This window comes from Panthera uncia, chromosome D1 (genome assembly GCF_023721935.1).
Source record: "Panthera uncia isolate 11264 chromosome D1, Puncia_PCG_1.0, whole genome shotgun sequence".
Classification (NCBI taxonomy): Eukaryota; Metazoa; Chordata; class Mammalia; order Carnivora; family Felidae; genus Panthera; species Panthera uncia.
Genome location: NC_064808.1, coordinates 89,464,276 through 89,475,661, shown reverse-complemented (window position 1 = coordinate 89,475,661; position 11,386 = coordinate 89,464,276). Strand labels below are relative to the sequence as shown.

The following is an 11,386-nucleotide window of genomic DNA, read 5'->3' as shown; positions in this document are numbered from 1 at the left end:
GAATAGAATAGAATAGAATAGAATAGAATAGAATAGAATAGAATAGAAGATCTGTCCTGAGGTAGAGAAGAATAAGATGGGCTGTGTTGAGGCTCTCAGAAGCCTCACCGGGGAGAGGGGCAGGTTAGGGGGATTGCCTTGCCCTGAAGAAAAACCTGGGCTTGAGCGAGGGGTGGCTCAGCCTCTCTGCGGCTAGAGAGAGGGTGATGTTCACCACTACCAAAGGGCTTCAGCCAAAATCCTGCCTTGTCTTCAATCTGCTCTCCGGGGGGCAGCCCAAACTGGGCATTGCAGGCCAGCAAATGGGTGATGTAAAAAACGCGAAGGCAGAAATGTCAGAAGTAATTAAACCAAACGATGGCTTAAACCCCTGTAGAAATCAACACATCCGGTTTAATCACCTTCTTAAGCTAGCACAAGACTGCAAGTCTGTGGAGAGGGGTTCTTTATTTCTTTGGATCGTTAACAGAAACTGCATATCTTGAGCTTGATTTTGGTTCAGATGCTCCTGAGGAGAGGTGATGAGGTTGGGGGTGGGGGTAGGGACTCGGAAAAGAGAAAAGAAATAATAAAATGTTATTTGAGATCATCTCTCCTTCCCCTCTCCTCGCCATGCATCTCCCCTGCTCCTGGCTCCGTCGGCACTCACGGCTCCCCCCGCCCCCCAGCACCCAGGCAGAGGCACAGTGCTGAATGTGCTAAATTAGGCCATTAGAGAAATTCATTTCTCTTTATTAGTCTGTGTCAAATCCTTTTTATTAGTGGCTGGAAACGACCTCTCTTCTGCAGTAAAATGTCATGCCAGTTCACTCCTTTTATTTGTTCTGCACTGACGAGGCTCAAACTCTCACTGAATTAGTGCAGTGAGATTTATTTCCTCCAAATTTTGAACGGCTTAAGAGAGATTGGGGTGGAGGGGGCGGTCAGACAGGAGGCGACGGAGAGAAGAGCGGAGAAAGATCTGGGAGGGAGAAGGTGAGCTCTTATGGAGGTCAAATGTCCTCCGCTCTTTGGAAATAAAGTCTAATGACCATCTTTCATATCTTGTTCATCATCGTCTGGGCACTGGGGACTGGGTTTCCACATTCTTACTTCTAGCCTCTGAAGGGTATTGATCTACAGTGGAACAGATCTGGACAGCATGAAGAGGAACTCCTTAAAACCCATTGTAGTTGGACAAATGGAAGTTCAGGGAAGGCCAAGAATAAAGAAGCAAATCCCACACCTAACTGGAAATCCTTCTTCCCATCCCTTGCCCGGTTCAGACAGGACCATTCATCTCCCCGGTGGTTAAGATCCCCAGCTCCCATGGTCCCTGCCCACCCCACCCCACTCCAAGCCTGCATCAAGGGCTATTGGAAAGGACTCTATTGGAAGACTTCCGGCCTCATCTCCAGCCTTCTAGGGTGATGTTGGAGGGAAGCCTAGAAGTATAGGTTAGCGCATAGTCTGGACAACTGGGAAAGGGGCCGGGAACCGGGCTGGGAACAGCCTTAGAGGAGCCCATGGCATGACTGCAGCCACGCAACCCAGCTGGGTCACTGGGAAACAGCTGGTTTCTCAGGATGTGGTGCACAGCGTCTCACCTATCCCCACGCTTGAGGTAGCAGGTAACAGGTAGCAGTCTGGGTTTATCGAGGGATCCAGGCAGATAGAGCATGGGAGCTACAGGCAGCCCACTGACACTGGCTATCAGTCACAGAAAAGCTGTGGGCAAGCTCAGGTGCTATCTGAGCCCCTGGGCTCAGGGACCCAGGGATCAGAGTGAGCAGAAGCAGGAGCCTGGGGAGGGTAGGTATATGAGAAGAGTGATTTGGGAGTTGGTAGTGTGGCCCAGGCAGGGAGGGGCTGGAGAGAGGTGGCCATCCCAGTGTCCATGAGGTCTGTTCTGTGCTCCAGGGGCCCCTGGTTAAATGGGGGGTTGAGGGGAGGTGGCGACAGAAAGTATGTTTCCTTCCGAGAGATAGCAAAAGCCACAGAAAACATTCCAGATACACACACGCACACACACACACACACACACACACACACACACACACTCTCTCTCTCTGGGGAGATCTGACACCCGGAAGTGAGAAATTTATAAAAAGGGCCCCTGCTGTGGCTCCGCATAGAAATGCACATTGTTCCCCGTGTGTGTGACAGTGCCTCCACCACACCTGCTTACCTCTTCAACCTCATCTCCCTCTATTCCCATCCTGCCTACCTTGCTCCACACACACTCATCTGGATTTTGTATTAGAAATGTGCCAGGCTCATTCCTATCTTTAGTGTTTTGCTTTTTTTCCTGCTTGGAATGGCCTTCCCTCAGATCTTTGCATGACTGCCTCCCCATCATTTGAAGCTTAACTTAAATGTCACCTCCTCAGAGAGGCCTTCCCAGACTACTCTCTGCCCTGCAGGGGCAAGGACAGTGGCGAAGAAGACTACCTACCCCACCTACCCGAACTCTAGTGCTGGGAGACTCCATCACTGGCAGATTCCCTCCTCCCCACCCCTCATGGCATCCATGCTGTGTACACAGAACACACAATCCCCTCGCACATACCGCATACAGGTAACACAGAACGCGTGCACACACACTGCATACAACATGGGGCATGTGCACACTGTACTCACAGCACGCAAAATCTGAACCCCACTTTCATACACACAACCCATATGTGCACACATTCTGCATAGACGCACTGTATGAACACACACCATAAAAACACACGGGATGGAACACTTACACAACACTCACACTAGCTCTCATTGACAGCCTACATTGAGCCCTGGTGCACACGCATGCACATGCACGCACACACAGAGACCATCCCCTCTCCATTCAGCAGCTGCCCACCCTCCCTGCAACCCGTGAGAAAGGAATGTGCAGTGACCGGCGGCTGCTGCGGGGTTGGGGCGGGGGCTGCGCCCCCAGCACCTGGCACGATGCTGCGGATTATTAGTTCCTGGTAATTTAGTGCCCTTGTACAGAGTCGATTTGTGCCTTTCATTCCTAATTGATCTAGTGGCTGTTTAAATGGCAGCAGGCATCTGTTGAGAGTAGGAAGGTTCATAAGGCGCAATAATTCATAACACCGTCTAGAATTTGCCTTTCATGTCCCTCAGCTAAACCACTGCAGGGCTCTGCTTAAATTACAGCCACTGAGGCTTTCTTTGGTATTCCACTCAGGGCCAGGAGAATCTTGCATTAAACTGGGATCAGGTTAGATTAGACTATAATATGCTGCGGTATTAGTGGCTGCAAATGAAGACTTACACTGGAGTTTAACCCCTTCACCTGGTTTTCTCTTTGTCTTCAACCGGATGGGTAAGCGAACCCATTGTTTTCCCTACCGGCTTCCTGCCGGGCTGAATAGATCTTCTAGCAATTGGGGACTGCAGATGCGCCATCCTTAGATAGTGACCCTTTTTTCCTCTCCAAACTGTAACCTAGGCTGCACTCTGGGGATCCAGATGTTTACACATCAGCTCCCAAAACAAGGGTCGGGAGATGGTGTCTAGAGACAGGCGGCCATGCCAAGCAGCTCATAGGAGGCAGGAATTTATGTCTCCTCATCCCCCCACTGCCCCTGAGCCTGAGTAGAATGACTAGTAGGTGTAGGTATGAGTGTCGATGGAACTAAGCACCTTCTGTCTTTTTGCCCAGAATTATTGAATCCCAATACAGGCTGTGAGGGGTTCCCCCATCTACATACAAACACCGTGTAGGCTGGATATTCAGTCTTTCTCTTGGTGTGTTCATAGTGTACTGGAAGGAAAAAAGCATGATCTTTTTTCCTTTTCAAGACTTACTGTGTTCTCCAATATGGTAGCCACTAGCCACATGCGACTAGTTACATTAAAATTGCTAAAGTTAAATAAATTTAAAATTCAGTGTTGCAAGCACCACAGTCATATTTCAAGTGTCTGTTGGCTTCAGTCATTAGTGGCTATCATATTGGACAGAAGAGATTCTAGACCATTTCCATCAGTGCAGAAAGTTCTATCAGACAACACTGACTAGAATATCCCTGTTGGCAGAGGCCTGGGAGCCAAGCTCAACATACATACTTCCTCCTCTCCCAGCAAGCAGGGCTTAATCAAAAAGAAAAGAGCTAGATTGTGTGGTCCCAAGGGACCAGGAGAGGAGAGCCCAGAAAGGGATGGACAGATGCTTTCTTTGGAATCATAGTGGAAGGGAATGAGGCTGCAGGGTCCAGGGTCAACAATCTGTGCAAACACATGCACGCTTGCTGGGATGCTAAGACCTGATTGTTCACACATGCTGCAGGGAAGCAAAAACGATATGCACTTATAAGTACAAATGGCACACACACATACAATATGCAACAAGTATGTATTGGGATCCACATACCTCTTCTAGACTCGGGACACCCAGTGATGAATAAGGTGGGCTTGGTTCCTCCCTCATATAGCTCGAATTCTGGTGAGGAAGGCAGATAATAAAACAAACAGCTCAGAGAGCCATCAGCGTAGGCCAGGGGCAGGGGCAGTGAAGGAAGCTTCCCAGAGCTGGTGATGTCTAAGCTAAGACCCTTAGAGCCAGCCAGGTAGGCACTTCAGCTTACATAATACATCACAGAACGATGCCCACCCACCCCATACTCACGCTCACACTGTCTTCATTTGCCGATTCGTCATCAGTCACCAAATATTTAGTAAGTGCCTGCTATGAGCATGTGGGGCAAGGTCCTAAGGATACAGTGATCGTTACGACAGGGGCAATCTTGGAAGAAAACAGTGATGCAGATAATCATTGAATCACGGTTGTGCTAAGTGTACGACGATAGAAAGGTGCAGGGAGATGTTATACATGTAACTGGGTGTCTGATCTAAACTGAGTCAGTCAGCAGACTCTGGACAGGTGGAGATACCCGCCCACCACGTGTGGGATGAATATTCCAGCTCACACATATCCCCCTGCATACACTTGCAGACACACAGGTGTGCACATCTGTGGCCCTCAGCTGGCTCCAGACAGCCACGAATGGGTCTGTGACCAAGCACTACCGCTCATACCCAGGACTCTTCTGGATACTTCCTACATCTCCCTCCCGGGTTGACCCTGACCCAGAAATGGACACTTATTTCTTTGAAATAAGTTATACCCATCATCTCTCACCAAATATCCATGCAGCTTATCTGACCAAAGAGAAGCGTTAGGCACCCAGTGGGGAGGAACGGAGCCCTCTAAGGCCCCAGCAACGAGGAGACTGGATCCTTCTGTGCCAGGGTATGAAGTGCTGTCATCCAGGCTGGCGTGGGGACTTGGGATGTTCTTAAGAAGTAGGACCTTGGGAGAAGGAGTGATGGGAATGTGGGAAAGGGGCCCTGGTGGCTTCTGAGCCCAGCCAGCAGCGGGTCTCTGCGTGTGCGCATGTGTGAGTTCTTGATGTCCCCGCAGGCACCCTCTTTTCCCGCTCCTGACGCTGCTGTTTGAGAAATGTGAGCAGGCCACCCAGGGCTCTGAGTGCATCACCTCCGCCAGCTTTGATGTGGACATCGAGAACTTTGTCCACCAGCAGGAGCAGGAGCACAAAGCCTTCTTCAGCGATGACCCAGAACTGGACAATCTGGTAAAGACCCTCCGACCCCCACCCTGGCTAGGGTCTTCCTACCCTCTGACCCCTCTAAATGCCCTAGAAATGATCCTTTTATTCCTTCATCCATCCCACAGAAAATTTGGGGTGCCCACTCTGGGGCAGGCACTAGATGCCCCCATCTAGCAGCTGAGAACCGTTTCTGGTTCCTTGAACCAAGAGTTGCATGCCCGGGTCTTGCTGCCAGCGGCCTTTTCTTCTCTGCTCACTGCGGCACCAACATCCCACTACCCAGCACTCCTTGCAGCACGGACAGGAGGGAAGGAGAGGCATGGGAGCCGGAAGGTCTGGGGTAGCTGCTCTGAGGACTGGAGTCCCAGCATGTTAGTGAATCTGTCTTGGGCTGCCCCCAGACGAGTTGATGGCTGGTGTGCTACAGTGTGGAGGATGAAGGCGACAGGCATATTCAAACACATCAACAGAGAAAAAGAGCTGGAGACACAGTCATGTTGAGAAGGCCAGCAGATGTCCTGTCCATCTGAGGGACACAGACCAGGCTCGTAAACCCAGTTTATCATCCAGATCATCACTACAGGGGTTTTTTTAATACACATTCCTGGGCCCCACCACCTGGGCACTGTGATTCAGTAAGTTTGGTAGGGGCCTGTGAATCTACATTTTGAAGCTTCCCAGGCAACTGCAATCAACAATATTTGATAACCACTACTATAGGTGACATCTGAAATTCTCTTCTCCCCTGGGAATCCTGCAGGGAGAGAGAGAGAGAGAGAGAGAGAGAGAGAGAGAGAGACATCTGAAATTCTCTTCTCCCTGGGAATCCTGCAGGGAGAGAGAGAGAGAGAGAGAGAGAGAGAGAGAGAGAAAGAGAGAAACTGCTCTGTCCAGTCATCACGATATACAGTCACCATGGAATTATTAATTATTAACCATAATTCTTGATTTTTCTGTGGGTGGATTACCCACATCATGCATGGTGAATTTGGAAAGTGGGCAAAACTCTCCTCCGTAAATTGAGTGATTATACTGCTGACCTCTTGGATCCAGAGTTTAGCTGATACCTGGTCCCAAACACACACACACACACACACACACACACACACACACACACTCAGAGCACCTACAGAACAGATTTAAGGGATTTACGTATCATTCTATGCTGTGAATTACCCACCCCACTGCTTCTCTCAAGAGTTGAACGTGATATTTTACGGAGTCCAGAAGAGCTGCCAGGAGAGACCCCCCCTGGCCTGGAAATTCGTGAAGTGTCAGAGCAGGGCTGGCGTTTAGAGAGAGAGAGAGCACGTGCCAGAGAGTAAGCGCTTACCTGGCATCAGAAGTGCTAGTGTAGGTACCACTCTGCTCATCCCTGGCCCTCCCTCTTCCCTGGCTGGGATTGAGCAGCCATACTTCCCGGGAGCCCAGCCCACTGCCTGTCCGGTTCCTTCCAGGCTGGTCTGGCCCTACCCTGCAGCTCAGCTGATTACCATCTCAGAACTGCAGCTATGAAGCGGGTCCTTGGAACTTAGACCCGCAGCAGCCAGGCAGCCAGGAGAGGAGGTGGCTCTTCCTGTGGGAGCTAAACTGTGCCTGGGGGGCCAGGACCCCCTCCTGTCACATGACACAAAAAGAAGCTGAGGCCTAAGTTGGTAGAAAATACCTAAAATCAGACCGAGTAATATAAAAGAATGGAAACCTTTTTAAGAAGCAGGAGTCCTGGGGCAACGAACCTCACGTACCTTACCCACCACTGCCTGCCAGGCGAGCTACCAAAGACACACTGAGGACAGCCTCCTGTTCCAGTATAACCTGGAAAATACCGAAAAGGGGCCAGCTCTGTGCTCTCCCCTTGCTAACACTGCCTAGGTCTCTCTGGGTTTTGTTCACTCAAAGAATCCAATTTCTTGGTTCAACCCAGCAAAACTTGGTTAAGCGTCTGCTACATGCACGCCTGACCTAGGGATGTGGATGTAGCAGCAGCTGCCCCAGTGGCCCCAGATCTCTGGTGTTGCCTGGTCGTCTGTCCTGGGTGACTGGGCTGGGAGTGGGGCAGTTGGTGAAACCGTCCTCAGATATCGCACCCACCCACATGGGCCTGATTTACCTAGATGTGCTAGCTACGGTCAATGGCTGGCTGACCGGTCACTTGTTTAAAGAGAGAGGGTTGGGGGCACCTGGGTGGCTCAGTGGGTTAAGCATCCGACTTCGGCTGAGGTCATGATCTCATGGTTTGTGAGTTCGAGCCCCTCTTCAGACTTTGTGCTGACAGTGCAGAGCCTGCGTGGGATTCTCTCTATCCCTCTCTCTCTGCCCCTCGCTCACTCACACCCTCTCTCTCTCTCTCTCAAAAATAAGTAAATAATAAAAGTAGATTAATTAATTAAAAAATAAAGTAAAAACAAACTAATAAATAAATAAATAAATAAATAAATAAATAAATAAATAGAGAGGGTTGAAGGAGCACTTAGAGACAGAGGGCCTGAGCCTGGCTTCACTGCTTACCCTCTGTGTGACTTTAATGACGTAACTCCTTTGAAGCTCGGTTTTCTCGTCTATAGATCTAATACACCTGTCTCATGTGACTGTAACAAAAAAATTAACAAGATGGCATGTGGAACTAAATGTCCTTTAAAAATGCATGGCATCCAGAAGGTTAATCTCAAATGCAGTATCCCTTGGGTGAGGCGATCCACCTTCCCAAACTCTCCTCCTGGCCATCAGAGAGACCGTGTGGCTGGTCCCCTGCAACTTTATTTGGGGGGGTCAAGCAAGACCCTTTGCCACCCCATTTGTAGTTCTGTGTCGGGAGGGGGCAGCTGAAGAGGCCAACCACAGGAGCCATCATTAGAACAAGAATCATGTAGCCAGCACAGCCGAGATGCACATAATTAGAAATTAGAAAAAGGTCAGATCGCGTCATTATCAGCTCAATCAGCTGCTGAGTGCCACAGCCAGTTAATTTGGCATCTGTATTTTTTACAACCCTGTACACGTAGCCCAACGGACTGTAACTCTTTATCCGGACAGATATACTGCGCAGCGGAGCAGGGACATAAAATGAGAGACCCCAAGCAAATGAGCTGAGATAATTGAGAGATTTATTTTTTATATATATGTGTGTCAGGGCGGCTTTCCTTTGCCCTTGAATATTGACTTTCACAAATGGGATTGTCAGGAGGACATGGGTCCCCCCAAACTTTGGCCCACCCTGAACCCTCAAGCCACGCTCTGATCCTGCTTACTCCCAAGCCCAGAGAGCCCGTCGGCCCCAGTCTTGCCAGACCCGCCATTTGGACATCAATCCTCCCACCTCCAGCCACCCATCCTCCGTGCAAATCGCAGTGCTGACTGGTCCCTTCCCCTGCTCCCAGTAGTCTCCCAGACAGGTTCCCATGGGAACGGCTGACTGAGCTCTCCCAGAGCTGCCCAAAGATCAGAGAGGTTCCCAGATAGAAGGCTTCAGAGGGAACTTCCCTCCCCTGCTGAGCCAGCTGCACAAACAGCTGGGGAGAAAACCATGGAGAGAAGCTGGTTCAGCCCATCCCACTACCCATTTTACAGATGGGGACACTGAAGTCCAGAGAAGGGAAATAACTCATTAGGACCAGACCCTAGGTCTGCTGGCTCCCAATACCCTGCTCCTTCCAGGGTCACCCCACCTCTCTTCTTTCTGGGGTTAGTAACGCCTTCATTTATAAATGCCACCAGCTTCTCCAGATCCCCACCTGCCGACCCCCCCCCCCCTCCCCTGGTGCCCCCCTCTCTGACCCTCTCTACCTCCCTATTTCAGTGCTGTGGGTGGCTAAGCTGGCACACTGCCCCCTGTCCCCCAACCATCCAGAGCTCCCTCCCTCTGGATACTCTCCACCCCAGTCCGCACATCCAACCAGCACTCACCAGACCCATTTCTTACCGGACCCACTGATCCCCCGTTTGGACCCAGCAGCCTCTGACTGGCAGTTGGTAAAGTTTGTAAAATTTGCAAGTTCCCCAAACCCCTTTGAAAGGTAAAAGCTTTTTGTTTTATAAAATCTGATTTACGGGCCCCCAGTGCAGTCCCGAGGTTTTATATATTATGCAAGATTTCAAACCGAGGCTGTAAAACGTACGGTTTCAGTTTCATGCATGGAATTTTTTTATGTGTAAATTTTTTAACATTTATGGGGCACGTTTTAATGAGACTCTGGTGTGGCTCGAGGGACAGATTATGGCTGCCTGACCGCAAAGCCAGCTCCAAAATGGGGCCCCCCAGACTCCTGGGCCCACTCTAAAGAGGCAGGGCCAGAGGCCGGAGGCTGTGAATAAGGAGACACAGGAAGGAACCAGGCCAGAAGTCTGGGCCCACAGAGACCTCAGGCAGCCCCGTTCAGAGTCATTCACTTCAGGCTTCGGTCCCACGATCCCTACATAGGGACAGAAAAATCTTACCAACACCAGGAAAGGGAAAGCAAATAAGGATAATCAAAGCTAGTCATGATTAACATTTATAGAGCGCTTACCAGGTGCCAGGTGCCATTCTAAACACCTTACAGATATTATCTTATTTAATCCTGTTTTCAAACCCACGAGGTAGGTTACAAGTATTATTATTATCCCCATTTAAAGACAAGGAGACTGAGACACAAGGTGGCATCACTTAGTTCAAGATCACACAGCTAGTCCAAGGCAGAGGCCCGAGTCAGATACTGCACAGGTCCCGAACTCCAGCGCCCACACTCTTACCTGTCATGCTGACTTCTAACTACTCTTTCTCTAGTCCTTTGGATGCACCAGCTCTTGTTTTTAGTTCTTTCTAGATGCATCTTATTTAATCCTCAGTACAACTCTGGGGGAGTTGCTATTATTATCCCAACTCACAGGAAAAATGAGGAAAGTAAAGTCTGGAGATTAAGTAAGTTGTCCAGAATTTCTCAGTGGGTGAAAGACCCCCGAGACTCAGCCTCCAAACCCCATTGTTCTTGACCACCCTTCTCTATTCAGTTCTCATAATAGCCCCATGAGGTAGTTATTGACATCCCCACTGTACAGAGGAGAAAATAAAGGAGTAAGGGTCCCACAGCCGAGCTGGGATTTGCACCAAGTGGGTCTAATTCCCAAAGCCCACCTCTTTCCCCCGAACCACTTGCTTCTCCAAATTCTGAGGACATCAGAGGAGAAGTGTCGCCTTATTGACTAAAACGTGATTTAGCTGGTCATGCACGACGGCTTCCAGAGCCATTCGTTTTATCCCCTAATCGTCTGGCAGTTCTCGCACCTCCAGTCTTCACCTTTTCTTCCACATCCTGCTCCTTGTTCCAGTGACACTGCACTTCAACTGCTCAGATCCAGCCGGTCTGGTCGAGAACAATTCCTGATTAGAATTTAGCTTTGGCTGCCCTAATGACCCGCAGGAAATATCTGAGCACTTTAAGGAATGCAAGTTTATAAACCCTTTTGCCTGTAAGTGAGGGAGAGTAGTTCCAGCTTCCTGACTTGCAGAAGGAGGAGAGGGTGAAAAGAACCTGTCCCCCAGGGAATGGATACCTCCCTAACTGCCGCGTGGAATTCTGGCTACCCGAGCGTATCACCTGTGTATCCCCATGGTTAGAAGACTCCAGTGAGATGATGATGAGAAAAGCATTTTGCAAATCATAAAGTGGTATGTATATAAATGTTTTGGAAGGCAAGGATTTATGACTATCAAGTGAGGGGGCCACGATCCTACAAGAGAGGCCACTCTTCAGAAAGGAACTTGGTGGTAGCGGGGTGGGGGAGGGGGTTAGCATAAGGAATAGACATTTATCAAATAGCCACTATGCACCCACAGCATTTACATACATTGT

At 49.7% G+C, this 11,386-nt stretch overlaps 1 protein-coding gene across 2 annotated transcripts in view; it reads left to right on the top strand.

The window, feature by feature from the left end:
• Window positions 1-11,386, top strand: part of PKNOX2 (PBX/knotted 1 homeobox 2) — a 282,247-nt gene that overhangs the window by 230,292 nt on the left and 40,569 nt on the right. For both annotated transcript variants that reach the window (XM_049654902.1, XM_049654896.1), the window contains exon 6: window positions 5,411-5,582. In XM_049654902.1, coding sequence (XP_049510859.1) covers window positions 5,411-5,582 — 172 coding nt within the window. The remainder of the gene's footprint in view (window positions 1-5,410; window positions 5,583-11,386) is intronic.